Source organism: Trichosporon asahii (genome assembly GCF_000293215.1).
Source record: "Trichosporon asahii var. asahii CBS 2479 unplaced genomic scaffold scaffold00053, whole genome shotgun sequence".
Lineage (NCBI taxonomy): Eukaryota > Fungi > Basidiomycota > Tremellomycetes > Trichosporonales > Trichosporonaceae > Trichosporon > Trichosporon asahii.
In genome coordinates, this window is record NW_014040871.1 from 151,619 (window position 1) to 179,061 (window position 27,443).

Here is a 27,443-nt window from a genome sequence, read left to right on the forward strand (position 1 = left end):
AGGACATGAGTTGCAACTCGTTGCAACGAGTCGTGGTGGCGTCGCGGAAGCAAATGACCCTGACGTAAGGGAACATGGCGTATCACAGTCCACCTCATGTACACGTCAGGCTGTGCCTGACCGTGCCTGGAATTACTCGGCGTTGCAGTATTAGGGAAAAGTCTGTAGCGGAATATAGTAACGCCCGTGAGTAATCGTTAGTCGACTCAACGTGCACCGTCATGAGTTTGTCAGTGCGCCCCGCCGCGTGCTCAGTAGCCGTGCAGCCGGGGTAGAGGGGCGAGAGCACGCACGGATCTGTGTAGCGTGTGTGCCGTAGTGCACTGTGCACAGTGAGGATGGTGAGACACCACCGCAGTGTGTTGTGTAGATCAGGGAGTGCAAGTGGACAGCCGTGGTGGAGGTCCGAGTGGAGGTCCGAGTGCCGCTCGCCCCCGTGCGCCCGTGCATGGCGTGCAGTCCAGTCAACCACAGCGGATCGACACGCGGCATGCTCGTGAGTGCATGCCAAGTGAGTCACCTTTTCTGCGTGCCCTGCGCTAATAGTGCTGCAATTGGAAGAAGGAGGAACGAGGGAACGGGGCCTGCTGAGGACCTGGCAGACGACCTTCCACCTAATCGAGCACACTTAAGTAACCTTCCGCCTCTTCACATATTAACGACACCGAGCTAGATGTCAAGCTCACCCACCCGCCCACCGTTCTTCATGGGTGCATGCATGCATTGTCAGCGGTCCCGAATGTGTCAACCGTGCATTGCCGCTGGCGGCCGGTCGCTTCCTCGTTCCTCGCTTGGCCCTTTGCGCCCTCAGACGCCTCGGACGCCATGGACGCCTCCTCGTCGCGCCCCCTCGCGCCCCTCATGCGCCCCATCTGCGCCCCTCCATGCCCTCCACTCTTCACTTGAGTCACTCCCGTTCGCGCAAGTTAACGAGTTCGATCACACAGTGCCTCTGTGCTGTGCCTCCTCGTCCCTCGGTCGTGTGTCGTGTGATGAGAACGAGTGGCGGATATCCAGAGATGCGTCTGCATGCGGCTTCCACTCCGCACGCACCGCGAGTTCCGCACAAACCACTCACGCTATCTCTGAGAGCATCCGCGCAAACGTGAGAGCATACTGCGTTCCAAGGCTGCGGACCCTCGTATCCTCCGCTCAGTCTTCGTATGAGCCGTACCTGGCGGCTGAGGCATAATGCCCAGGCACGCGCCGTCGCGCGCGCCGCGTTCGCTTTGCTCTTTAGTCAAGCTCGAGGTGGCCTCCGAGCTGTCCGTGCCTGTGCCTTCGCCTCCGCTGGAGTCAGCCCGTCCCAGCCCGTCCCAGCCGCCGCCGCCGTGCCGGATCTGGAAGGCTACGAATCCTTCATGAAATGCAGTCTCGCGCTTGCTTCTTCGCAACATCCAGTGGCTTGAGTGATTGATGTTCATTGTTATTTTGTTTGGGGGAGAGAATGAAGAGAGTGGGTGCGCCTAACATGGCATTGATGCATGCCGCGGTCCGCTTTCCGCTCCGCATGTTCGCTTGTTGGCTGCTGTCCGGTAACGGAGAGAGTCGAGAGCCACCATCCGGCCTGTTGACCGGGTAGGCATTTCAACATGCCTCGTTTAACGAGGCAGCGCGAGCCTCACTCTCGAATGCTAGCCTCATTGATAACTGTGTTTTGGGACTTCGGTCAGTGATCCCCACACTACAGCTCCTTGAGGAGCGGGGCCAGCGACATGTGCATGCGCAGGTTCAGGCCTGGCCATCGCCTGTTCTGGGCCAGCGGATCGGCGACTCATGGAGGACCGAAGGGCCGGCGTGACCGAGCAACTACACTGGCGGGCATGGGCGGCCGCGCACTTGTTGCGAACGACTCGTCTCCCGCTATTGCTCGGCGAAGTATTTCTCGAACGTTGTTTACTTCTGCCCCAATCCCCAATGCAGATGGCCATCAGCGGGCCCTGCTGGCCTGGATACAGGTCGCTTTCACGCACCGGGGATGAACCCGCTCGTGCCATGTCTCGGTCAGCCTCACCCACGCAATATTTTCGCTGAGCGAGGCAGAGATAAGAGCTTGTCCGGAATTCAGCGAGGCACCCTCGGGCGTCCCGATCCAGCTGAGCTAGAGCAGGGCTATATCGAGCACAGAGCGGAGGGACGATAATGAAGGATTCCGAGCGACGACAATGAAATTGAGGAGACCCCGCGCACTGTTGCCGCATCTGACTCATGCCGGCCGGCGCGGCGCGGCGCGGCGAGCTGCGAGTGCAACGCGGGCAGGCGTCGGCGCGGGCAGACAACAGCGCGGGCAGCGAGTGGCCAGAAAAAATTGCCGGATTGTCGTCTCCTAACCCTCCTGACCCTCCAAGTGGCCAGATCCCGGTCCAGGAGCTACAGGACAGGCCAGGGGACGGCGTCTCAGTTGCTCGATGCACAGGCAGGAGCGGAGCGACATGCATTACGAGAGACATCGGGGGAGGGATAAGTCCGTCGGACTAGACGGCGGCGCACGACGACAAACCGGCACGGCGCTCGGCGCACGACGCCGTCGTGCCGTGCTGCCCTCCGGCCAATGTAGCGTTTACCGTTTAGCGAGCGCGCGAGCTGGCATGGAGAGGGAGGGTTGGGTCGCCGGCGACCTGGGAAGGAACAAGCTCGTGCCAGGCCCAATGGCCCTGGGACCCTACGTCCCTGGGTGCTGCAGAATTGCACTCACCCAGAAGCGCCCAGGTAGAAAGAGCTCCTCACTCAGTTTTCGGTTCCTCCCACCGCCTGCCCTGGATCCTGGCTCCTGGTCTCCTGGTTTCCTGGTTTCCTCGTCCTCACGTCGCATACTCTCGTATACGCGGTGTCCATGACATCCAGGCCGGGCAGGGGAATGGCCTAGGGGGGTCACTGGAATACGGTGTGGTCCCACCAGGAGCTCCAGTTTCTCGGCATGGGCCAGCGTTTCAAGAGGCTGACTTTCTGCACTACCTGAGTGTCTGGAGAGGAAAAGAGAGCCTGGAGCGTTCCCATCTTGGCTTTCATGGTTTGGGAGCATGTGCCTCTGCGCACTCTGCGCATCTCGCGGATTGCGCGCAGGTTTTTGGCACGGCCAATCGAAACGTGCGCTCTTCTGCACGCTGATGCGGCGTTCGGGATTTTGCGACGTACATGCTTTGCTAGTGCTTGCATGCTCGAGTGTGGTGTCTCGAGGGCGAGAAGTGGGAACAGGGACTGCAGTAGCCTGCCGAGGCTGGCCGATGCAACAAGACTGCGACAGGCCTCCTGGTCCTGAATGCTGACTGACCGACGGTCCTGAGCCTGCGCTTGAGCTTGCTCAGCCGTGCAGCCGTGTGCCATGCCGTGCTCGAGCTTTCGTGGAGAGTCAAGTCTGGGAGGATTCTGCGATGCAAAGGCAAGAAGAGAGGAGCAGAGTGAGGCGCAGAGGCGCAGGGCAGACGCAGATGCGACAAGAATGGGACGCCTTGGCCCGGGCGGGGATGAATCGATGAAGGATGGGCTGAGGCTTGGACTAGTCGTCGATCATTCTCACCGCCGACAGGTCCCATCCATCGGACATCCACCGTCCACCGCCTGGTGCCGCTTCCACCGGCCACCACGTCCACCGCCCCTTGCCATCCGCACGCACGCACGCTCAACTCGATCCTCCCTCTCAACTCACACACTCTCTGATCATCATCACCCATCACCCATCGTCCTTCACCCTTCACTTCTCCCCATCCATCGCTCTCGCTCCCCAAACCCCGCCCATCGCTCAGCCCGCTCAGAGGCGTCCGCTCCCTTGCACACCTCATCTCTTCCTCCCCCACCCTCAAAACTCGAACTGGCAACACCTTCACCACCCGTCCTTCAGCTTCGCAAACACACAGTCCGCATCAGTCGCCAGCCTCCTTGTCGCTGCATTGACGCCCCTCTCCACCATGGCAGCCACGCCTCCAGTCAACCTCGACAAGCTGCGGCTTGACGACGAACCGCACTCGGACGACGAGAACCAGACGCAACAGTCAGAATCGAAGCAGACGCACAACGCCTGTCCTGCCCTCACCAGTCCCAGCAACCCCTCTCCTCCCCCCTCCCCGACTAAAACTTCGCCATCCCCGCACCCGAGTCCCGCCGTCGCCACCCCAGCGCCGATATCCGCCATCCCGCCGAAACCGACAGTCGCCGTTCCTTCCTCGGCCACGGTGCCCGGCCAAGCGGCCAACAACCTCGTCCCCAACTCGACGTCGCCAAACTCGGCCTCAACACATCCTTCCCTGTCCGTCAGCCCGCAGGCGCAAGCATCACCTTCCCCGACATCGCCCCGCGGCCCAGTCGCAGGCTTTACGTCCCCTGCGGCGCGGGCTCAACTCGAGGCTATGCGCGCCGGAACGCGTGGTTCACCAGCAATGCCTGTTGCAGGCGATGTCCGTCCCCCGCCGCCCGGCGCTGCCGTTGGCGCGCAGCGCATGGTTCGTCCGATGGGCGGCCCCATGGGCATGCGTGCCGTCGGCAACCAGCCGCTTCCCTCAAAGCTGCCCCCGAGTCTGCAGGCCAAGATGGACGCCGTCTCAGGACGAGTAAGTTTGCTTCCATGATACCACCTCGGTCTTCGCGACCGACGATCGCCGTTCCGGGCCTACTGTGTCCCGCACTTGGGTGGATCACAGTCAGGCTCTTGGCCGCAGTTGCATTGCATCGTGCACTGGCCTGCGCCATGCGTTTCCCCCAGTGCCCGGCATGCGGAACATACACACAACCCTTGGGATCCGCATGCTCGCCGCAGTCGACTGCCTCCCCTTTTCGATCTGTCCAGTTTGATTACCCAATACTGACCTTTACAGCATCGCGCAGGTACGCCCGCGGCCCATACCGCTTTGGGAGGCATGAATCCTGCACCCGCTGCGACGTCGATGAGTGCTCTTCTTCTTCAGCAGGCTAGGCAGGGCGGTGCTGGAGGTGCTGGCGGCGATGCTGCCGGTGGCTCGCGCCCTGCTGGGCCCAACACTGGCCCTCTCGGTCTCGCTGCTCGTCGGGCCGCCAACCGTCCGCCAATGACGCTCGGCGGCGCCGCCGGCCGCCCTGCTGCTGGAGCTGGTGGTCTCGCCGCTGCTCGTGCAGGTGTCGGAATCGCGGGACGTCGCGGACCCCCGGGTGGCCTCAGCCTCGCTCAGATGGGTGCCTCTACTCAGGACAACCGTTTCGATGACTTCAGCCGTATCATGCAACCCAACGGAACGCTCAAGTTCTCCAAGGCTGTCCTTCACTCTGGCGGCGTCGACTTTGGAGACGGCCAGTCCTTCAAGATCAACATGGACGAGATGGAGGTGCTCGGCGAGCTGGGCAAGGGCAACTATGGCAGCGTGCAGAAGGTCTTCCACCGCCCGACCACTGTGCCAATGGCGATGAAGGTGAGTATCAACACGTCCTTTGGTGCTCTGATGATGTGCGACATGTCTCACATTGGACGATGCCAAGCACCCTAGTTTCTGCGCGAGGCTGACGTCAAATCAGGAAATCCGTCTTGAACTCGATGAGGCTCGTCTGAACAGTATCATTGTTGAGCTCGACATCCTGCACCGTGCCAAGGCCCCGGAAATCGTCGAGTTCTACGGAGCCTTCACTATCGAGTCATGCGTCTACTACTGTATGGAGTTCATGGACGCCGGGTCTCTTGACAAGCTCACGGGCATGGGCCGGTTCCCCAAGGACCAGAAGGAGATGGACGAGCCGCCAGAGCACGCCGTACCCGAGGATGTCCTCCGCCGAATCACGGCATCCGTTGTCCGCGGACTGCGGTTCCTCAAGGATGAGCTCAGCGTTATGCACCGTGACGTGAAGCCGACCAACGTCCTGATGAACAGCAAGGGAGAGGTCAAGCTCTGCGACTTTGGTGTCTCTGGACAGCTCGAGCGCTCGCTCGCGAAGACAAACATTGGATGCCAGAGCTACATGGCCCCGGAACGTATCCGTGGCGAGAGCCAGAACCAGCAGTCGACATACACGGTCTCGTCTGACGTCTGGTCTGTCGGATTGACTATCATCGAGCTTGCGCGCGGATACTACCCGTACCCGCCCGAGTCGTACTCAAACGTGCTGCTGCAGCTGAGGGCTATTGTCGACGGTCCGACCCCGACACTGCCCAAGGGTTACAGTGAGGAGGCGCAGGACTTCATCGCGAAGTGGTGAGTTGTTTTTTGTTCGGAGGAAAACTGACATTGCAGTTTGGTGAAGGACCCGAACGGCCGGCCAACGTACGCGCAGATGCTCGAGCACCCCTGGCTGCTTAAGGACAAGGACGCGGACGTCGACATGGCTGGTTGGGTGGCTGGGGCTCTGGAACGACAGGCCAAACGTGGCGTTATTCCGCTGGAGGAGATCGAGGCGTAAGCCGGTCATCCTTTCCGGGCATGGGAATGCTGCAACGGAGGAGATACGGAACGGGGCTACGACATGACGCGGACACTTTCGCAGTGCCCGCGGTGAATCTGAGTCGCAGCCACCTCTTTGGCGTTGTCTCAGACGGCGCTCGAGGACTTCTCACCGTTTCACGGACGGATCGTCATTGTTCCCCTCCGCTTGGCATTGGCCACTCGTGCCTCCTCTCATCGTCTTCCTCCGCTTCGCGCCTCCCTCTCTGCCCTTACCCTCATCCCACGATGTGTGTGGGTATTCTCTTTCTCGACTGCAAAGTGAACGCGGATCATGTTGGAATAGCAAGCATACAATATCATCATTCGGGCTCGGGCTCCTTTACGAACAAGCAAGCACACATATACGCAAGACAAAAGATTTGCCAGAGGGCGCTGTACATGTTGTAATCCTGAGGGATTGGTTTGTGTGGTATCGGTAGTTAGATGTTCTCCAGGGTTTTCCTCTTCTCTCTTTCTCTCTCTCATTAGTTTATTCCTCCTCTTTGCTCTATTACTTGGTCACGGTTGGGTTCTGGTAGTCTCGCGTTCCCCTCTCTCCACCCCATACCCGCCTCTCCCTCTCTCATGTGCCTCCCATAGGAACATCTGCATCTGATTATGACAACGTGGCAAGGTAGCAATGTCAGTGTGGAGCGGATGGGAAGTGTATTCAGTCGAGCATGTGCGTAAGTGGGAATTGAGTGCCCATGTGCGTGTGGGACATGACAGCAGCCGCAGCTTGCAGACGTATTTTGTGGGTTGACTGCGAGCGTGGGCCATTGCATGGGTGGAGGCATGCATCCGCAGAGGACCGCAGAGTGTGCGAGGGGTGCGGGGATGGGTGAGCCCTGCGGGCAAATGTGCGGAGCAACATTGCCGCTCGCACTGAAGAGTCAGGGCCGGCGACTTACAGTGCGGCATCCCACGTGGTCGGGTTCAATCACGAAATCATTCCGAGTCGACTGACTGAGCGCAGGAGGAAATTAGGAAATTGACGTGACCACGCCACACTTTTCTCCAACTCATCTTCACCCTCTCTCTCCAACTCGACCCCCCCCCCACCTCGCCTCGACCACCATGTCTGGCCCCCAGAAGATCCGCAGGAGCAGCGTCTCTGCCTCCGAGCCTCCCAAGACGTGAGTACCCCGTGACTGCCCGCGTGGTCGGACCGTCCAGCAGCTAGCTCAAGGGGCTGAGCGGGAACTCCGCGGCAACCGGTCGCTGCGTCACTGCACCTGCCGATCGACCTCTGTAATCGCCGTGCGGTGCGCTGTCACCTAGCGCTTCCCGCGTCAGAGCGCTTGATCTCGTGACCTTGCAGAAGCTCGGCCCGAGCGGACAGCTCTGTCAGGTGGTACGGTTGCCTTCATCAGTCGGACTCTTGGCACTGCTTCACTAAAGATGCCTTCACCGTGCGCGGCGCGGGCTCCGCTTTGCACCACGTTGGGGGACTCCGCAGACCATCACTACGGCTGCCTATTGTTCTCGGCGTGCTCGTGAGAGACGCCCGTGCACGGAAGGCTGTGAGCCCCACGGCAGCGACAAACCTCGCACGTCCACGGGCATATAAAGATGTCACCTGGGGCGTCTTCCAAAGCTTCCACAGACACGCAGCCTGCGCGAAGAGAACGATTAGCTAATGACTATCAGCATTCCCATCCCCACGAACCCCTCGGGCATCGCGTCCATGGCTGGTCAGTCGCCCTCTGCCCAGTTCTCGACCTCGCCCCGTCTGGCTACCTCGCCTGGCGGCACTGCTCTTGGCCGCTCGTTCCAGCAGGCTGCCGCTGCCAACGCCCGTCAGCTCACCGCCTTCCTTCCCCCGACGTACCCGATTCCCGAGGGCGACGAGGGAACCGCCACTCCCACTCGCCAGGGCAAGGTCCGCATCCTGCTGCTCGAGAACATCAACATTGACGCTGCCAACTTCCTCAAGGCGCAGGGTTACGAGGTCGACCACTTCACCAAGGCCTTCTCCGAGGATGAGCTGATCGCCAAGCTCCCCGCCTACCACGCCATCGGTATCCGCTCCAAGACCAAGATCACGCCCAAGGTCATCGACGCCTGCCCCCAGCTCCTCGTCATCGGCTGCTTCTGTATCGGAACGAACCAGGTTGACCTGCAGCACGCTGCGCGCCACGGTATTGCCGTGTTCAACTCGCCGTTCTCCAACTCGCGCTCTGTCGCCGAGCTCGTCATTGGCGAGATCATCTCGCTTTCGCGCCAGCTCGTCGACCGCACCTCGGAGATGCGCGCCGGTATCTGGAACAAGGTCTCGAAGGGCTGCTGGGAGATCCGTGGCAAGACCCTCGGTATCGTCGGTTACGGCCACATTGGCTCGCAGCTGTCCGTCCTCGCCGAGTCGTTCGGTATGAACGTCATCTACTACGACGTCATGCCCATCATGCCCCTCGGCACTGCCAACCAGGTTGCTACGCTCGACGAGATGCTTGCCAACTCTGACTTTGTCACCCTCCACGTCCCCGAGATCCCGGACACGATCGGTATGATGGGACCTGAGCAGTTTGCGCAGATGAAGGATGGCGCGTACTTTATCAACAACGCGCGTGGCAAGGTTGTCGACCTTGGTGCGCTCGCCGACGCTCTCGAGAGCGGCAAGCTCGCCGGTGCCGCCGTCGACGTCTTCCCCAAGGAGCCCGGAAGCAACGGCCCCGGCTTCAACGAGACGCTGGGCGACTTTATCCCGCGTCTCCGCAAGCTGCCGAACCTCATCATGACGCCGCACGTCGGTGGTTCGACCGAGGAGGCGCAGCGCGCCATCGGAAACGAGGTCGCGACCGCGCTCACCCGCTACCTCAACTACGGCACGTCGATCGGCTCGGTCAACTTCCCCGAGGTCGACCTCCGTGCCATCACGGCCGACGACGAGGCGCACATCCGTGTCTGCCACGTGCACAGGAACGAGCCCGGTGTCCTGCGCGCGATCAACGCCATTCTCGGTGGCCACAACATTGAGAAGCAGTTCTCCGACTCCAAGGGCGACATTGCGTACCTCATGGCTGACATCTCGGGCGTTCAGTACGAGGAGGTCAAGGACATTTACGAGGCCATCAAGGGCACTCGCGCCAACATCCTCACGAGGCTGCTGTGTGAGTGTCTTTCCCAGCTACGCTTGCGGCCATCTTAGCTGACAAACACCACAGACTAAACGCATGTTTCGCATCTTGGAACTCCATCAAATTAAAATGACCCGTCAACCGGGCTGTGTAGCATCTGTAGACCCTCAACCAGTGTTCTTCCACTTTTCTTCTTCCCAACCATCATGAATAGAAATGCATCGAGTATCAATCCCAAAGCCGTCACAGATCTGATAAGGATAACGAGGGTGAAGTGTGGGGTTCAGGGACGTTGCCTCTGGAACGGCGGGGAGATGTGTAGCTTTCACAGGAAGGTCTAGCGTTACGCCTCGCTCCAACAGAACGCCCATAGATGAGTTAGTGTGGACGTACCGGAAGTGCGGGATGAAAGGGGTCGGAGTCATCCGATGCGGTCATCGGCGTGCGCGGCGAGTGAGTGATGCGGGGAGGGGATGGAGTGATAACGCGTTATAGGTGATTGAGGGTGGTGCCATTCACGCCTGGGCCGTGCTTTTGCCCCCCGTTCTCGTAGTGGAGAATGCAGAGAAACGAGGGTGTTTACACTGTGCATGGATGGTGTAGGCACGTACCTGGGTCGGACTCGATGCATGCCTATCTCGATAAGAGTGTGCCCCAAGGTGTAAGTGCTGCCGAGTGTGGGTGCTGGTGTGGAAGGACAGGGTCATGGACGTGGGGCTCCCCGTCACACTATCTAGTGCTCTCAACCTCCCAGGCATCCTTCCCCAGTCACCTCGGCACCGCCTGGCTCAACCACGCTCCGGACCGTCTCACATCTCCTCATCAACCATCAACATTCAACACATTCACACACATACACAAACGCATCGACCCCAACCCCCACACGCCCACCGCCCACACAGCCCAGCTCAGCCGCCTCAGCCTTCCGCATCTGGACACTTTGTAACTGACTCGACCACGAACGATTACCCGCTAGACCACCCCGACTCTGACTCCGCCAGCATATCATAGACCTTAGCTAGAGCTTACACCACGCCACCACAACGCCAACAACCCGATAAGGCCCTCTTGCCCATTCATTCGCATTCTTGACATCCCGCTTCCTGTCCATCAACCTCCCTCCCTTGCATCAACGACGACCCTGCCCCGACACCCACCGCGAATCGAGACAACATCCCTGCAAGCGGTGACGACAGCATTCACAACACCTCCACTCCACGCGTCCGCACGTCTGCAACAACACTCTAGACTCGACTCCAGTCACCCTTCCCCCTTCCCTCGACTCCCGCGCCTCCACAATGCACTAAGCCATGTCGCGACCACCAGCACCAGACTCGGCGTCGTCCAGCGTCATGTCCTCCGGGCCAGGGCCGCTCGGCGGACTAGGCGGAGGCGGCAGCGCCGCGTACGGCAGCAGCAGCAGCAACACTCCCAGCAGAGCGGACCAGATTACATACCGGTTCTACATCAAGACCGTGTCTGTGCTTGTTGATGGGCGGGTGACGCACTTTGGCAAGGGGGAGAGGAAGAAGGACCGGTGGGTGAGTACTATGTGTCGCTCGCGTCAGCAGTGAGCGTCCTAGGAGCGTCCAAGCGCGTCTCGGATCACTCAGAGTGCTGCTTCTGACTCGACTGCGGTCACTCCTCCTCAGCTTCCGACTCTAGCTCTTAGCTAACACCAGTTCAACCTCACTGTCCCCGACACGGACGTGCACAAAGCCGACCTTACGATCTACCGCCAAATCTCAAGCTACACCGAAGTTCCGCCGCTCATGATCGCGTTCATCCTCGACACAACCGATATCCCCGCCGGCCAAGGTATCATCTGGAACCCACGACCAGCCGGCGATGGAAGCGGCGCCAGTGTGCGCGTCCCGATCGACGTTGGCAAGCGCAAGGGTATCGTCCTCGAACAATGGACGTTCAAGTGCTCGTGAGTTGTGGGTTCTGATCGGGCCGGAGCCCGGCGCACACCATTCGACGTAGCCGCGGCCGCAATTTACAAGGGGTGACAGAAGGCAAGACATCAATCAACTTGCACGCGACACAGCCTAAACCCATGACCATGACCTCAGAGGCTTTCCTCGATGAGGCGACTGTTTGTGTCGCGCAGCCGCCGCCTGCGCACTGTCAGCCGTCACATGACGGCTTACAGGTAGGCAGCGGACAATCGCGCACTCGATTCGGGCTCCCGGGTACGCGGTGGCTGATCTTACTGAACGGTGTGCTATGGCTTGCCACTCGAACCCTGTCTTCCTTCCCTGCAGGCGCCATTATCTCCCCGCATGTGAGCACGCACTGACCCCGTCGCAGGCAGCACGCAGCTATCTCGACTTCTGACATGGCCCCACCGACAGCATACCGTGTTGGCATTGTACACTTCAGAGCACTATACAGCTTCATCCGACTGCTGCCCGCCTACCGACTATTCCGACGGCTCCGAAGGCAGAACAACGGCCTTCGACTCGGCATCAAACTGTGGGCCCCGGACGGCTACCCCGCGGACGCCCTCGGCGAGGCCTGGGACGTGATCGAGCGCGACCTTGCCGGGATCAAGGTGCCGCTGGATAATCTCAGCAGTGCGACCGGCAGCGAGACGGAGCACTACGACTTTGCGCCCCTGCAGCTGTTTGGCAGCACGTATGAGCTCGGCGTGACGTACCGCCCCAACGTGGACTTTGAAGTGGAGGACTTGGAGAGCGTGCTCTCGGAGCGATTCGTGGACATGGATGAGGAGTGGTTCACGCCAACGGTGGCGCGACACCGCCTCGAGAGCGAGCGCTCAGGCGCTGGCTCAGGGTCGAACACGACGAGCCGCTCGGCATCACGCGCCGGGCACCAGACGCCGTCACGGCGTACGTCAATTGTCGTGTCTGGCACGCCGGGAGCGACACCCGGCAGTCTCGGTGCGGGCAAGTGGAGCGCGATGGCGGAGGGGCTGCCATTCGCCATCAGAGCTGGAGCTGGAACCGCAGACGAACCGCCTTCCCCGCAAGCAACGATACCGGCGTACAGGCGGCTGAGTGCGCACTCGCTGCAGCCGTTCCAATCGATCAGCGCGTCGCCTACGGCGTCCGTGTTACGGGGCCAGACACCAAATCTGCCGAGCAGCGCGGGTGCCGCCGCGCGCGCCATCCCGAGCAGCGCAGGCAGCCAGCCGATGGCGCGGACGAGCTCCTTCCTGAGCCAGTCGGGCCGATCGCACTCGCACGCGCAGATGGCATCGATGCAGCCGTCGACATCACACGAGACGCCAACGCACCAGGGCACCCCACCCCTCGGGCCGCCGATAGGTGTGTCGCCTCCCACGCCGTTCCCCGCGAGCCCGAGCGTCAGCAAGCGCGCCAGCATTGCACTAGCCAGCTCGAGCCCGTTCGTCGGCGGCAGTCTGGAGCGAGACTCCCCCTTGCGCCGGGGCAGCCTGGGCCGGTCGCCGAACAGCCCCATGCTGCGACGAACGTACACGCGCGAGTCTCGGCGGTCGCTAGACGAGCCCTCGGGCGACAGCGACGACATTCACGCCTTCCTCCGCGCGCTCGACAGCTGGACCCCACCCGCGAGCGTGGGGCAGGGGAGCGGCAACGTCGCTGGATCCAGCGGCAGCGGGCAGGGCAGCAGCGGGGCGGCCGACTCGCCCGCGCGAAGCGTGGAGCGCGACCGCGTCCCCCTCACACGCACGCATGTCGACGACATGCTAAAGCGGATGGCGGGCAGCTTCCAGTCCCCGACACCAGGGAGCAACTCGGGCCCCTCCAGCGCAAGCAACACGGGCAGTCGGCGGAGTTCCCTCTCCGGCCCCAGCCTGACACGCAGACCACAGCGCCTAGAGCGACCGGGCCTCCTCAGCGCCAGCCGGCCCGTGTCGACCGCGTCGTCCCCCGCCCCAACGCGCGGCATCAGCACGCTAGCCCACGACGCAGAACCAGAGCCTGAGGCCGACAGCTCCGAGCGAGGCCTAACGCGCACCTCGACTGTGCCCGTGCAAGCGGCGCAAGCCAAGCCAAAGCTCGGAAGTGGGGAGGCCCGCTCCCTCCCGTCCGAGACGCCGCTGCGTCCCCCCCGCGGCCCGATGGTGGTGCGCGGCGGCTTCGGCGCGCTCAAGGTCGGCAAGCCGTGCTCCCCCTCGCACAGCCCGGTGCGGGACCGCGGCGAACGCAAACTGGAGCGCGAACTGCCCAAGGGTGTGGGCGGGATCACAGATAGGTCGGGCGGCGTGCCGTCCTCGCGGGAGAGTAGCGGGGACAAGCCACGGGAGGGCAGTCTGGCCTCCCAGGCGACGGCGACGGCGGCCAGTGGGGAAACTAGACCGGGGATCCAGCGGATCCGCTCTAGTGTCGCGAGCGGGGGGCGGGGCAGCCTCAGCCGCAGCGCTGGGTCGGGGTCGCAGCAGAGTCCCGTCTTTGAGGGGCTTATGGCGAAATTGGCCCAGAGCAAGCTGGATGCGCAGGAGAGGGAAAGGAAGGCGTCTGCGTGAGCGACGCCTGACGTCGCGAAGGCTCGTGTCAGCGAGGCCCGCGTTATTGAAGGCTGAGCCCCGTGAGTCCGCGGGAGCAGTGTTTCTCCGCTGAGCAACTTGGGCGAGCAAGACGGGATGGCTAGAGAGCCACAGTAGCGAGGTAGAGATAGAAGGCAGTATGTTATGCATTTTGTACAACTTCTACAATACATGCGCAATGAGTACGCCTTCCTTGCCTCGACTGAACGCCTCGACGAGCTCGACACCAGGCCCGAATCGCATCACGGCGCTGGAACCGGAGAAGGTCGTGCCGCGCTCCACTCCGCTGCGGTTGGCAGCGACAAAGACGACCTCCTTGCTTCCTTCATTGCCCTCCCTCCCCTCCGGGGGTCTAGAGTATTCGGGACTCGGATCATGCAACGGCGCACACCTCGCCGCCCAATAGTTGAGGTTTGACAAACAAGGATGTTCTGGTCCCTTGAGGTTTTCCAGCTCTTCCCTCTCTTCATCGCTCAGGTCCGATTCGTCGAGTTCGGGCTGGAGCCAGTTCATCGGCACGACGAATGTATCCCCGCCGACGCGCTTCACGAAGCCGGACAGCTCGTACGCATTCCAAGGGGCTAGGAAGTCCTTCGGGTTCAGGTCTTGGTGTCAGCTCGCTTTCCGACTTCGACTAAGCTGTTCTGTGTACACCCCCGTCGTGGCCAGAAACCGACAAGTCGAGGGAGGGCTGAGAAGGGGGGAGGGGTTATAGGGGACAAGATGAGACGTGGAGGCCAGACTCACCCATACACACGCCAATGACGAGACGGCCCAGCGGCGGGGGAAGGTCAAAGTATCGAAATCCAGGCCCTTCGCGCGCCCATGGCCTGTCGGCGTCGTAAAGGAAGCTCTTGCGGTAGTTGCACAGAAGATCTCCGGAGGGGCCAACTAGGAGAGCAGAGTTGTACCCAATTCCCTTTGTCTTATGCGCTCCATCTTGGGCGGTGGCCGGGGTGGTGGTGGCCTGAGCCGTCGCCTCGTCAAAGGATGGAGGCAAGTCAGAGGAGTCGGATGGCGGTGGGATGGCCAGCTGTGCCACAGAAGCCGACGAGATGATCGCCTCATCATCGAGCGGGGGTGGATCGAAAGGCGGTGGACTGGCAGAGTGTGTCAGCTACAATGCCGGGGGCTACAGCTGGGGTAGAGTCATCACGCTCGGAGTAGTGTAGAAGAATGAAACGAGGTGTCGTCTAACCTCCCGAGAACAGGGGGGTCTGTACGGGCTTGGCGTTTGCGTTCGTCTCTGCTCGACTCTTGAGCGAATGGACTCACGCTTCGATACTGGTACTTGCAGACGTAGAGGCAGAGGGAAGACCATAGCCCTCTGGTGCGAGTGAGTCCCCAGGTTGAGGGAGACGTTCCGGATACCCCGCAACGACATAGCATCCCAGTCGCTGAGCGATCTCAGAGGACATGTCGAACGTGATCCCAGGGCGCAATCTCCTCAGCGTTCTTGAAGCAGTACCCCGTCACGGCCATCTCGGGCAGGACCAACAAGTCCAGCTCGTCCCGCCCCAATCCTGCCGTGAGCTGCTTCACGCGCGCGACATTCCGGCCCACTTCTCCGATCTGTTGTTAGCTCAGTCTCGACGAACCTAGAGAAGCTACGGAAGGAAGGGAAGGAAGGAGGGGAGAAGGAGAAGGAAGAACACACCTTCGGATCATACTGGACACAGCCTACCCGGAGCGGGTGCGCGCGCCGGGGCGATGCCGAGCCAGAGCGCAAGGGCGCGGGGGAGGAGACGGCCGAGAGCCGCGAGACGGTGGATGGTGGTGTGGTGTCCAGGTGGACTATGGTGATGAAAGAAGATGACAGTTAAGTCGTTGCAGCGGGTGGGATGCGTAGCGTGTCAGGCTACTGGTGCGCAGTGTGTGTAGCAGCGCGTGTGGTGCGTCGTCAAGCTGTGGAAATGGGGTCGTTCTGGACCTCCACCCTCGTTCCTCGCGTCCTCAGTGCAAGTGACGCACTCTGGAAACTCGTTAGTGGAGCCCCACAACGCAGGCTGACATAAGCTGGCGGGCGCGCGGCCGGACAGCGTGAAACAGTGAATCTGGCTCAGCCTGAGTGGCGCAGTGGTTAACGCGTCTGTCTTGTACCACGCACGAGAACAGAAGACTCCTGGGTTCAAATCCCAGCTTGGGCTGCCAACTCTTTTGCATGTTACGCTTATTTGCGGGTCGTCTGGAGATATGGTGCGAGACATGCATCTACGATCTCGTGTGTCGAGTGACCGACACCTCTCACAATCCATCGGTCTACGCAAGTTGTCGCACCCCAGACTCGCATTTACAACTGCCGCCCCACTGCCATGCACAGCATCGAGTTCTCTGATTGCTGTGAACTCTCACCCGTTTTCCGCTCCCACTCCCACACTGCACCGCCCGCAGTGGAGACACGCAGACCCTAACTCCACGCATCCACAACCCACTCAAAGACTTCTGACCTGTACCAACCCGTAAGAATCATAAATGGCATTGTTCATGATGAAGCAAGCTATGAGCAGCTGGCTGAAGGGGTAGTGCAAGTCTATGCGACGGAAGGTCTATGAAGGGTTGGCTATACTAAACTGTTTGCATTGCTTAAAGAAGAATGGCGAGGCCGCCGAGGACGACCGAGAAGGCCGAGATGCCAAGCGCAGCAGCGACGGGGGAGGCGCCCGACTTGGCCTTTCCGGCGCTCGAGCCAGCGCTGGGCGCGGCCTTGTCCGAGCTGCTCTCGCCGTCCTTCGAGTCACCGGCCGCGGCCGTGTTCTCGGGCACGCCCTCGAAGCTGGTCTGGCCCGAGGTGTAGGGGACGACCTTGTCGGTCTGCATGAGGAGGGCGGTGGGGATGCCGTTGCTGATGGTGGAGTAGGTGGTGCACTTGGACGAGGCGGGGACGCTCATGGCAGACGAGGGGGTGACGGTCTGGCCGACGGTGAAGAGGCCGGTCGTGCTGTGCGCCTTGTCCGTGTACGTTCCCGTGTAGCGCTGCGCGAAGGTCGAGGTCGAGCCGTTCTTGAGCACATACAGGCCGGGAGGGTACGCGGCGTCGGCCTCGCACTCGGTGAAGGTGCCGTTGGTGTAGTCGCCGGGCATGACCCAGTTGCAGCCCATCTCGTCGAGCGTGTGCTGACACTGCTCGGCGGCAGTCACCTTGTCGTTCTCGGCGATACAGATGCGGATACAGAACTGCTGGAACGACATGTAGTTCATCCACTCCTCGTAGTTGACGTCGGTGCCCGTCGCGTTGGTCGTGACATTGCCGCCGACGGGGTTGCCGAGGCCGGTCGCGCCGTGCGGGTCCAGCTCACCGCCCTGGTCGCCGGCCTTGATGTTGAGCTTGGTGAAGTCGCCCCAGCCCTGCACCTGCCAGTAGAGCGGGGTCTTGACAAAGTGCACCGCGTGGAAGGTGCCGTCCGGGATGACACGGGCGTTGTTGCGCGGCTGCACGCACCACGCAACCTCGCGGTCCTCCGTCTCACCAATGACCGAGTCCGGCTCGGGGGGAGCGAAGAGACAGAAGTCGTCAATCGCGTTGATCGATACGAGTCGCGCCATGGACGTCTGGTTGATGTTCTCGTTGACAACGGGCGCGGTGGGGTTGGTGACACCCATCGTGCCGGTCGCAGTCACCTGCGCTCGGGCCTGGGCATTGTTAGTCACTCGACTTGGCGGCTGGTACTCACGACCGAGGCAAGGACGGCTCCAAGGACAGCCAGAGAAAGCATTTTGGTTACTGGAAGGTCAGCTTGTGCTTGCATGAGTGTGTTTGCATGCTGGGAGGAATGGCAACAGCAGAAACTCAAGTGTTCGCCGGATTGTGCAGTCGCCACTCTGAGGGACACTCACAGTGAAAGGTGAAGAAAGAAGAGAACGCTCGATCGCCGTTAAGAACAAGACAGAGAGTGTGGTAGGGAGGAGCGTATGCGTAGGCGCAGAAGAGTTGACAACTTTAAAGGACGAGGTGAGGATGAAGAGTAGTGGAGAGAGAGAGACAGACAACCATGCTGGCTGGACAGGTGTACCGCAATTGCGGAGCCTGCTCGGCTTGCTCGGTATGGCAACTGGCAGTGCAGCAGTGAGCAAGCGACTGCTGCAGTGGGGTGCGCGAGCCTGGCCTGTCCAGGATCCATACTTCGCAGGCAAAGCACGTTTGGGAGAGTGGTCCTTCAGGCAGAGAGGGTGCCACAAATAGCACGGTATGCGTCGCAGTCGCTTGCTCCAGATATAGAACTGGCACACCGCCTTGGCGCGTCTGTCCGCGTCAGTCGCAGTAACTCAGGTATACCAGCTGAACACTGAGAATAGGATTTCTCACCAGCCTGTGCGGACTGTGCGCACTGCGTAGTCACAAGGTACCCAGCCAGTCTGGCCAGTCTGGGTGGGAAGGCAAAGCACGCGTCGACGCGATTAACGCGATCACACTTGGTCACAGGGGTTTCAGGGCAGCCTTCACCAGATAGGGCACTCCGGCGGCGCTGGGCCCAGACATCTCACTTCGGGGGGCTATTTCGAGTACTCCGCAGTGTAATTTGAGCCCATGCACCCTGAGCTGCAGGATCATCCCTACGCTATCTCGTCAATTCCCCCAGACTGGCACTCCTCTTGCCTCGACTTTCCTTGCCCGCGGCCCTCGGATCATCTCCACTGCTGAAGGGGGGAGGGTGAGAGTGCTGCGGAGCACCCTTCTAGCGTCGCCGTAGTCCACCCTCCTGCCGGCGTTGCCAGGGAAGGCAAACCTGCCTCCTCTGGCTAGACTCCACTCACCCAGGCGGCCATAGTACGCATATAGATGCACCACCGCATCTCACGACACAGCGACACTGCCCACAACCACGCTCCATGCGTCTCCTCGGTCCAGAAGAAGCGACAGAGGACCGGAAACAACACACACGCGCCTGACTTTCGAAGCCGCTCTGAGCTCCTGAACTGCTTCCCGCTGCATTGATCGCTGCCAGCGACTCGCACCAGCCGTCTCGAGCTATTTTCACACCTTCCCCCATGCACCTCAAGATCGGTGGAAATGCCATGCATTGCGATTGTTATGGAAACTGCTGACTGTATCGTACACTGATGCACCCGCTGGGTGCTCGCTACTCGCTTGATCGGTGCGCGGTTGACGCTAGTCTATAGGCCGCTCAGGACAGACTTAACCCAGGCGTTGCCGTCGAAGCGGTCCTGCCACTGCTCAACGAGCGCCTTGAGGGCAGCACGCTGCTCGTCCTCGCTTCCGTCGGCTGACTGACCCTTCCACTCGGCCAGGAACTCCTTCACAATCTGCGTACCCTGCTCGACCTCACCCTCGTCTAGCTTGGGCATCTTGGCCGCGTCGTCCTCGGTGCCAAAGTCCTCGAGCTCGTCAGCCTTGCGCTTCGCCAGCTTGACCACTGCGTCCGGGAAACGCGCCAGCTCGGCGACGTGAATACCAAAGCTCTGGTCACTGTGCCCCTCGATGACCTGGTAGAGGAGCGTGATCTGGCGGTCCGAGATGCTCTTGCCTGCCGGAGCTGGCTGGACCTCGGCCCGCACTTGCAGGTTCTTGACCCATTCCATCTGGTTCGCCATCGCGGTCAGCTCGTGGAAGTGCGTGGCGAACAGGCAGAAGGCTCGGATGTTCTTGGCGATGTGCTCGGAGATCGCCCACGCGAGACCGAAGCCGTCGTACGTGCTCGTGCCACGGCCGAGCTCGTCAATGATGATGAGCGAGTCTCGCGTAGCGCTTCGCAGAATCGTCGCGGTTTCCAGCATCTCAGCCATGAAGGTCGAAACGCCTTTGAGCTGCGAATCGCCCGCTCCCACGCGCGCAAGCACGCAGTCGAAGATCGGCAACTTGGCACTGTCGGCTGGCACAAAGCAACCGAGCTGTGCAAGGAGAGCAATGACACCCAGCTGGCGAATATACGTTGACTTGCCGCCCATGTTTGGTCCAGTCAGGATGGCGAACTCGCTGTTGCCGCGCCTCATTTCGTGGTCGTTCGCGATGAAATTGATATCGTCCTGCACTTCAAGGCAGGGGTGGCGCGCCCCGCGAACGATCACATCGGAGCCGCCCTTTTCAGCGACGGTCGGCTTAACGTAGGGGATCGGCGCATTGGCACTAACGTGCGCAAAGCTGACGAGGACATCGAGCGCCGCAATCGTGCCGTCCAGCTCCTCGAGCAGCGGGGCGTACGACGACGCGACGCCCACGACCTCCTTGATGAGATACTTTTGCTTCTTCTCGTACTCCTCCTGCAGACGGAGATACTCAGCGCTGAGCTCCTTGAGCTTCTCCGTCGTGAAGATCGTGCCCGCCTTTTGGACAGCGAGCTCGATGCACCACTGGTTTTGCCGAATCGCATTCGCCTCAGCCTTGGTGACACGGAACGAGTAGTTGTAGACCTGATTGTTCTCGAGATGCAGCTTCTTCTCAATGTCGAGGCCGAGCTTGCGTCCGACGCGGCGGTGTTCTTCGTCCAGTCCGTCGCGCGTGGCGAGAAGCGAGTCGCGGAACTGCTGCAGCTCGGGGTCCAGCGTCGGCTGCAGGTGGTAGTGGTGGTTGTGTTCGAGCTCCTCAAGATCAATCGACTCCTCGATGAGCGCCGAGTACTGCTCCAGCTGCGTCGCCTTCTCACGCAGCGGGACAATGAAATCTTCCTCGAGCACCTGGCCCTGCATACCCTCCTCCTTGGCAAGGTCGTCGAGTGAGTCAATGATCTTCGGCAGAACAGCGACAGCCTGATACACGCGCACGAGGTCCTCAAGTCCAGCTCCGCCGCGGTGGAAGCGCTTGCAGATACGGTGGAAGTCGGGCATGCGTTTCAGGTACTCGTCCTGAAGCGTGCGGCGGCGGACGCTGTCGTTGACAAACATCTCGACCATGTCCTGGCGGCGCTGGATTGCGTGGCGGTTGACGAGCGGCTGCTTCAGCCATCGACCGAGCAGACGCTGGCCCTGACTGGTCTTGCAGTGGTTCAGCAGGCCGTACAAGCTCATGTTCTTGTTACCGCCGAGTTCCGGTTGAGGCATGAGGTTGAGGGCCTTGACAGCAGAGGCGTCCAGCTTCATGAACTGAGACAGGTCGTGGCGGCGGAGATGGAACTGGCCGTGCATGGGCGTATCCATCATGAGCTCGAGATAGGAGATGAGAGCAGCGAGCGCAGACATGGCACACTTCAGGTCGTATTCCGCTGGTTGTCAGTTTATGCACATGCCATACAACTCACGCAGCGTAGCTGGGTGCGTCTCGTCGAGCAACCGCGCCATATCCTGCTCCACGCTTCCTGCCTCGAAACTCTTCGACTTCTGCTCCGTGACGATAACGCCGCACCGCTCCGCGAGAGTCCTGAGCTTGGTGAGATCGTTATTCTTCCGCTTCTCGTCCTCCTGCACGATACACTCCTTGATGCCGAGCTGGATCAGGAGACTCTCCGTGTTGCTGAAGTTATCATCGTCCTCGTACTGCGAGACACCGATCGTCTTCTCCTGAACGTCGACAAAGGCAGCGCCGACTATCCGCTGCCCTTCCTTGAGCTGGATCTTGATAGCCATGCTGACCGCATTCGCGAGCAGGTCCTCGTGGGCGAACAGGAGGTCCTCAACTTGGGACAGATTGCCAGGCGACGCCGTCTTGCCAATCTTCCAACGCGTGTGATTACGCTTGCCCGTCGAGCCGGTCTCAGGCTCCCAGATCTCGACACGCATCTGCCTCGCAGTAAGACAGTCCCGGAGGAAAGCCTTCGCCAGCGTCATGCTCACGGACACGGAGGGAAGGCCGCCGTCCTTAGCGCGGCTACTGCCCAAGTACTTTAAAACATTGTGGGTTTTGAACACCTGGTCCGCGATAAGGAGAGCGTCGGGTCCATGCGCACTGTAGTAGCCGTCGCGATCGAACAGGCGGACGAGTCCCTCCGACCGGGGAGGCATGCGTCGCTTGACAAAGTCGGCGAACTTCTCCTGCGTGTCGCCGTCTGCGCGTCAGCCACTGCCGAGGACCTCCACTCACCCATGTCGAACGACGACTTCTGCTCCGTCGTCAACTCCTTGTCGTACATCGGCTGTTCATCAGTTATACTTCGGACCCTCCTAACTGACCATCTTGGGCGACTGTCGGTGCGATGGCGGACGACGATAATGAAATTGCGGTCTGACGGTTGACTGGACTCGTAAACATTACGGACGTGTCTGGTTCACGCGTCGGGACCAAACGAAAGTGGAGGTGGCAAGTCGCCGCCCTCACAGGTCACAGGACAGGCAGTCTCGCTTCTGTGATGCGCGTCATTTCCCAATCGCCATGCTTTAACCGTCGTTCCATGCAACATTGGCATATGCAAGTGCGCCGCATTATAAACATACATGTCCAAGGTTTCGAGGACCTCATCTCCTGCCCCAGTACTGTACACCGCTATGCCTATGTTTCCTACATCTGCTCGTCCTCCTCAGCGATTTCAAACAGGTAGTTGGCGGCCAGCTCCTCGTTCTTGTCGCACGCCAGGAACGCCTGCAGCACGACCTGGCGGTCAAAGCCAAGCTGCTCAAGTCGCTCAACGGCAGCGGCCTCCTCCTGCGTCAGGTTGACGTGCATGACCTGGGCACCTCCATAGTCCTCGCCTCCGTCGTCCTCGTCACCGACGCCGAGAAGGTCGTACAGGGCCTGGGGATTCTGGTTGAGCATCTGGGCGAGTCCGGGGTTCGAAGCAGCAATCTGCTGGAGGAGCGGCTGGATGAGGGCAGGGTTCTCCTGGACTGCCTGGCGGATGCGCTGAAGCTGGGGCGAGTTGGCGAGCTCACCGAGAGACTCACCACCCGCACCGGCTCCGGCACCAGCTCCAGCAGCAGAAAGACCTCCTCCGCGATCACGATTCATGGCAGCCTCAGCGGCAGCGAAAAGGTTATCGGCACCGGCTCCACCCGACGAAGGGGCCGGGGCGGCAGCGGGCGGCGAGGCGGCGGAGGGGGCGGCGGAAGGGGTGGTAGTGGCAGCGGGAGCAGCGGCGGGCGCACGAGGAGCGGGAGCGGCTGACGGCTCAGGCTCCGGAATGTTTCCGCTCATGAGGTACTCGACCGCACGGTCGGGGTTGTTGTAGCTGGCGCGAAGAGCCTTGACGACCTGGTCGCGCTCGAAACCCATCTCGACCATGCCATCGATAGCGTTCTGGAGGGCAGCACCGGTAACTGTGGTTAGCTACAAGCCGCAGTCACTAGCCTTACGGAAAGAAGACCCAAGAGCGGTCTCAGCGGGGGCGGAGCCCTCAGCCGAAGCACCCGCGGCAGACTCGGCGGCGGCGGGAGTGGCCTTGGGCTGGGAATGTCAGTCGAGCCCTATTATCCGTGTACACAATATGACTCACCTTGGACACCATCACAACAAGGAAGTCCTTCTCCTTGATCTTGAGGTCGCCGACGGTCGCATCGTCCTTCAGAATCTTTCCTGGAATGTTAGTCTGTGCCGAACATTGATACCCACCAGAGTAGATAAGCTTCTGAAGCTCGGCGGGGAACGACTGGGCCTCCTGGATCTTCTTCTTGAGGCCGCCGATCTGCACCGTCAGCATCCTGCACGCGGCGTCGCGGCTTTAACTCACGGTCTCCGACTCATCGGCGTCAATCGAGAAGAGCTTGTTGGTCACTGTCTTGAACGTAATCTTCATCGTGGCTGGGATGAAGAAGTGGATGCAGGGGATCTGATGTGACTGGAAGGGGTCCTGTCAACGTCTCAAGCCTGATGAGACGCAAGCGTCACCACTCGAGCGTGGGAAGGCTAGGCACGTGTGATTAATCTGGGTGGCGGATGGATCTAATCCGCTGCAATACCGGTGATTAGTCAGAAGCTATTAGCAGTGGATGATTTGATATGCTCGCTCCTGTGGAAGCTGACAGCTACAGCACATAGAGAACAAGAGAGCAGCTCTCATGAACGAATCCGAGAGCTGGGGGGCAATGGGACCATCCTTGTTGCATTCGGAGCATGCCAGCGACTCTAGCAGTGGAAATATGCCCCACCTCCAGCTGCACTTAACCCCAGCAGTACTTAACTCCGCCACCGGCGTACCGGGTGAACCAAAGCTCGATCGTCGTTCGCAGCGAGCGCGATTGAGAGAACTGGACAATACTGACTCCTTGAGATAACTCTCGCAGAGCTTACGCCAGGTGAGCAGGGAGATGCAGTGCATTAAGTGAGGATTCAGCGAGAGCGACTTAAGTTCCTCAAATAACTCCTTCTCTAGAGCGCTTGAGCGAACTCGAGTGCCGTTCTTGCGCCGACATAATCAAGATCGTGTCGGCTTCAGCCCTGAGCGCTCTTGGGTAAAACTACAGTAGCTCACGGAGCGTGGGGTGGGTTGTACTAACCAATGCCATTAGTAACATTCCGTTGGCCCCCACCAAGGCGTGTGCTTCACGACTCGAAGGGCCGAGACCAGCGGCATTACCACCAGTGGTATCGGCGGATCATTGTAAGGAAGCTTCTAAGGGCAGTACCGAGTATCTCCAAGCCTCAGGTCAGGCCATAGACTGACAAGAGGTAGAAAGACAGACGAGAGGGCATAGCGGACTGTCAGTTAACCTGGTGCTGGCTGCGGCCATTATGAAACAGAGCTCTCGGCCTTCAAGATAAGACGTAGCTCGGTGTGATCGGGGCAGCATCTCGGTGAGGCTGCAGCGCCGATCGCAGGGTCATGTACGGAGGAGCAACCAGGAACGCCTTTAGCACGTGGAGGTATGTGGTGCCATAACGCCGCGAAACGCCGTCCACCCAGCGTCAGCCAAACTTCGAGCCGCTCAGCGTACGAGGGGGACGGAACCAAAAATCTGGGCGAGGTGTCAGGAAACTGCAGCAGCAGCAGCGGGTCGTGGGTCTGTTGAGTCTTTGGCAGCTGGTTGCTTGAACGTTTCTACCACCCATCAAAAAAACAGCGACAATGAGCTCCTCCCTCAAGATCCGCGCCAGCGAGCTCCAGTCCAAGAACAAGGAGGCTCTTATGGAGCAGCTCACCGAGCTCCGCACTGAGCTCACCTCGCTCCGCGTCCAGAAGGCTGTCGGTGGCTCTGCTTCCAAGCTCACCAAGATGTGCGTATCGATCGACACTTGCACGACTTTCGAACCGAGACCGCGACGAAGACGAAGAACAGGCGGACCAGACGTCGTGAAAGATGTTGGAGGTGTTGGAGGAAGAGGCAGAGATGCGTTCGGATGGACTGCAAGTCGGAGCGCTGGAAGGTCTGGTCTTGCGTTTGGTCGGGTCGAAGTTCGGAAGTCATGCAACGTCGAGCTCTATCGCGCCTAGTCCTAGCTAACCCCTCAGCAACACTGTCCGCAAGTCGATCGCCCGTGTCCTTACCGTCGTCAACCAGAAGCAGCGCCAGAACCTCCGCGAGTTTTACAAGAAGTCGAAGTACATCCCCCTCGACCTCCGTTACAAGAAGACTCGCGCCATCCGTCGCCGTCTCACCGAGAAGGAGAAGAACGCCAAGACCGTCAAGGCCCAGAAGAAGGCCATCCACTTCCCCCAGAGGAGTGAGTTGATCCGGGCTGGAGGAAGGGCATGGACGGCGGGGAAGGGATAGGACGAGGGCTGGCAAGCTGTACCATGGGACGTCGAGCGCTCGTGTGCAGCGCGTGGCTCTTCGCTGCACAGCGCTGTGGGCTGCTGTCGTCGCTGAAGGTCGCGATGCTGCGAGTGCACCAATGTGCAGTGCAGTCCACAGCGCGAATTTGCCCGCCCTATCCTGCCCCTCACCCCTCGTACCCTGGTCCCTTTCACCTGCGCAAGCTACCAGGCCTGGGACACTTAGCTGACATTCCACAGAGTACGCTCTTAAGGCTTAAATGTTCTCTTCTTCGGTTAGGGGATGCATGAGTGTACTACCATCGCATGTATAGATGGGCGGATCTACATCGGATGCAGCTTTAGGTCGGCTCGCAGCTATATCTTGGACACACTGATCACGCGAGCGAGTGAGCGAACGAGTGAGCGAACGAGGGCGAGCAGCCAGAGAGAGGCGAGCACAGGTGCCAGGGGGCGAGAGTGGGGCAGCATGAGCGAAGCGCAAGTGAAGTGAAGGGCTTGTGAGACGCAGTGAGACGCTATTGTCGCCGAGGTGCCCTTGCCATGATGTGGTCCTGATGACGTGAGGAAGGACTCGGGGTCACGAGAAGAACTGAGTGCATGCCTGGAGACAAGTCGCCTGCGCCAGGGAGCAGGCAGCAACGACGCGCGCAGTCGCTCCAGCCTGGGACGCGCCTGTTCGTTAGCTATCGACTTACCGAGACGAGGAAGCAGGGGAAAAGGGATTGCTCGTGACTCAGCCAAAGGGGAGGGAGAGTGGGTGGTAGCCCGAGACGGTTGTGGAGAAGAGTCCGTAGCTTGAGGCAGGGGACAGAGTCCAGGTGGGCCCCCAGCTCCAGGCAACGGGAAGTCGTGACTCACCGATAACGCCAGTGACGTGCGCGCAGCAATGGGCGTAGGCGCCGTTACATGCTCCAGTGCAGGTTTCGTGGTACAGGCTCGAGGCTGAGGCAGGGTGTGCGAGTGCAAGCAGGGCGAGCGTAGCGAGTCCAGTGAGCCCAGTAAGAGTGGGGAGGGCCGAGAGCGCGGACTGGCGGAGAGAGGTGAGGCGCATACTCATGTTGTGCGACTTGAGGAGGTCGTTGTGCAAAGTTGAAGAGTGAGGGAGTGAGTTGAGGCTATCGCTCGAAGCTAGAGACGGGGGAGTGAGTAGAGGCTGTTGGGGTGTGGAGGAACCAGCGGAGGGGGAAGGGAGTGCATGGAGGAGAAAGGAAGGGGCATAGACCGGATCGCGCGTCTTTGTATACGCCCAAGGGGGTGTGGTGAGAGTGTGGTGAGCTGGGATGAGGTGATGAGGAGAGCAGACGAGGGGCGGTACCGAACGATGACACTGTCGCTTCGTCTCGTCAGCTTGTCAGCTCGCCAGCTCGTCAGCCACGCCTTGGCTGCACGGCACCTGCCGACGGGCTCTATACAATGCAGGTTGATGCATATGTGATAGCTGTGCACACCAGGCCAAGGCGAGCATACGTGCGAAGGACCGAGTGACAGGCGGAAAAGATGCTATTCAAGGTGGGGAGGCGGTGCAGAATAGAGAGATTGTATAGAGAGACAAGGTAGTGAACACCAGGCTGAGGAGCTTGAATCGCAGCTTTGTGGAGCTTGAGTGTGTATCAGTAGCCCGTGAGGCAATACATCTGGGTATCAGCTCCAGTTTCTGTGCACCTTAGCTATGGGCTGTGCCCTAAGGTTGCACTCCGTTCACGGATAGTAGGTACAAATGTCCAGAAAGAAAGTCGTACACTCTCATTGGAGAGCTGAATGTCCCCGCTTGCCACTATAGAGGAGGGAAAAGCCTTGCTGGTGTGGAGAGCCGAGAAGAGGTGGTTAGTGAGTGCGGTTGCGTTGCGAGACTACACACGTCAGTGATGCTGCAAGATAGTGATGGTGGGGTGAATGGGCCACGGTGACATGAGAACTACCTTGAGGTTATATACCTCTGAGTGCATGGGGCATAGTGGGT

General features: G+C 60.3%; 10 protein-coding genes and 1 non-coding gene across 11 annotated transcripts; 5 read left to right on the forward strand and 6 right to left on the reverse strand.

The window, feature by feature from the left end:
- Nucleotides 1-3,905: 3,905 nt before the first annotated feature.
- Nucleotides 3,906-6,354, forward strand: A1Q1_03192 (MAP kinase kinase; the record flags this gene model as incomplete). Its single annotated transcript, XM_014323645.1, has 4 exons — nt 3,906-4,544; nt 4,809-5,375; nt 5,479-6,149; nt 6,189-6,354. The coding sequence occupies 4 exons, from the start codon at nt 3,906-3,908 to the stop codon at nt 6,352-6,354; spliced, it is 2,043 nt and encodes a 680-aa protein (XP_014179120.1).
- A 1,100-nt stretch (nt 6,355-7,454) lies between these two features.
- On the forward strand, nt 7,455-9,546 carry A1Q1_03193 (d-3-phosphoglycerate dehydrogenase 2; the record flags this gene model as incomplete). The annotated part of the gene is made up of 3 exons (XM_014323646.1): nt 7,455-7,513; nt 8,028-9,487; nt 9,542-9,546. 3 exons carry the CDS (start codon nt 7,455-7,457, stop codon nt 9,544-9,546), a joined length of 1,524 nt encoding a protein of 507 aa, XP_014179121.1.
- Nucleotides 9,547-10,764: 1,218 nt separating this feature from the next.
- On the forward strand, nt 10,765-13,928 carry A1Q1_03194 (uncharacterized protein; the record flags this gene model as incomplete). The annotated part of the gene is made up of 4 exons (XM_014323647.1): nt 10,765-10,995; nt 11,137-11,387; nt 11,441-11,609; nt 11,772-13,928. 4 exons carry the CDS (start codon nt 10,765-10,767, stop codon nt 13,926-13,928), a joined length of 2,808 nt encoding a protein of 935 aa, XP_014179122.1.
- A 183-nt stretch (nt 13,929-14,111) lies between these two features.
- Nucleotides 14,112-15,367, reverse strand: A1Q1_03195 (uncharacterized protein; the record flags this gene model as incomplete). The annotated part of the gene is made up of 3 exons (XM_014323648.1): nt 14,112-14,530; nt 14,697-15,049; nt 15,225-15,367. The coding sequence occupies 3 exons, from the start codon at nt 15,365-15,367 to the stop codon at nt 14,112-14,114; spliced, it is 915 nt and encodes a 304-aa protein (XP_014179123.1).
- A 644-nt stretch (nt 15,368-16,011) lies between these two features.
- A1Q1_t239 lies at nt 16,012-16,096 on the forward strand. Its single transcript has one exon. It is a non-coding gene; the product is annotated as a tRNA-Thr (tRNA).
- Nucleotides 16,097-16,532: 436 nt separating this feature from the next.
- A1Q1_03196 (88 kDa immunoreactive mannoprotein MP88) lies at nt 16,533-17,662 on the reverse strand (the record flags this gene model as incomplete). The annotated part of the gene is made up of 2 exons (XM_014323649.1): nt 16,533-17,579; nt 17,621-17,662. The coding sequence occupies 2 exons, from the start codon at nt 17,660-17,662 to the stop codon at nt 16,533-16,535; spliced, it is 1,089 nt and encodes a 362-aa protein (XP_014179124.1).
- A 1,399-nt stretch (nt 17,663-19,061) lies between these two features.
- On the reverse strand, nt 19,062-21,080 carry A1Q1_03197 (DNA mismatch repair protein MSH2; the record flags this gene model as incomplete). Its single annotated transcript, XM_014323650.1, has 1 exon — nt 19,062-21,080. One exon carries the CDS (start codon nt 21,078-21,080, stop codon nt 19,062-19,064), a length of 2,019 nt encoding a protein of 672 aa, XP_014179125.1.
- A 30-nt stretch (nt 21,081-21,110) lies between these two features.
- On the reverse strand, nt 21,111-21,839 carry A1Q1_03198 (DNA mismatch repair protein MSH2; the record flags this gene model as incomplete). The annotated part of the gene is made up of 1 exon (XM_014323651.1): nt 21,111-21,839. One exon carries the CDS (start codon nt 21,837-21,839, stop codon nt 21,111-21,113), a length of 729 nt encoding a protein of 242 aa, XP_014179126.1.
- Nucleotides 21,840-22,332: 493 nt separating this feature from the next.
- On the reverse strand, nt 22,333-23,563 carry A1Q1_03199 (uncharacterized protein; the record flags this gene model as incomplete). Its single annotated transcript, XM_014323652.1, has 4 exons — nt 22,333-23,087; nt 23,178-23,214; nt 23,264-23,452; nt 23,498-23,563. The coding sequence occupies 4 exons, from the start codon at nt 23,561-23,563 to the stop codon at nt 22,333-22,335; spliced, it is 1,047 nt and encodes a 348-aa protein (XP_014179127.1).
- A 1,269-nt stretch (nt 23,564-24,832) lies between these two features.
- A1Q1_03200 (ribosomal protein L35) lies at nt 24,833-25,740 on the forward strand (the record flags this gene model as incomplete). The annotated part of the gene is made up of 3 exons (XM_014323653.1): nt 24,833-24,981; nt 25,217-25,428; nt 25,721-25,740. 3 exons carry the CDS (start codon nt 24,833-24,835, stop codon nt 25,738-25,740), a joined length of 381 nt encoding a protein of 126 aa, XP_014179128.1.
- Nucleotides 25,741-26,216: 476 nt separating this feature from the next.
- On the reverse strand, nt 26,217-26,540 carry A1Q1_03201 (uncharacterized protein; the record flags this gene model as incomplete). Its single annotated transcript, XM_014323654.1, has 1 exon — nt 26,217-26,540. The coding sequence occupies one exon, from the start codon at nt 26,538-26,540 to the stop codon at nt 26,217-26,219; it is 324 nt and encodes a 107-aa protein (XP_014179129.1).
- Between the last annotated feature and the right edge of the window lie 903 nt (nt 26,541-27,443).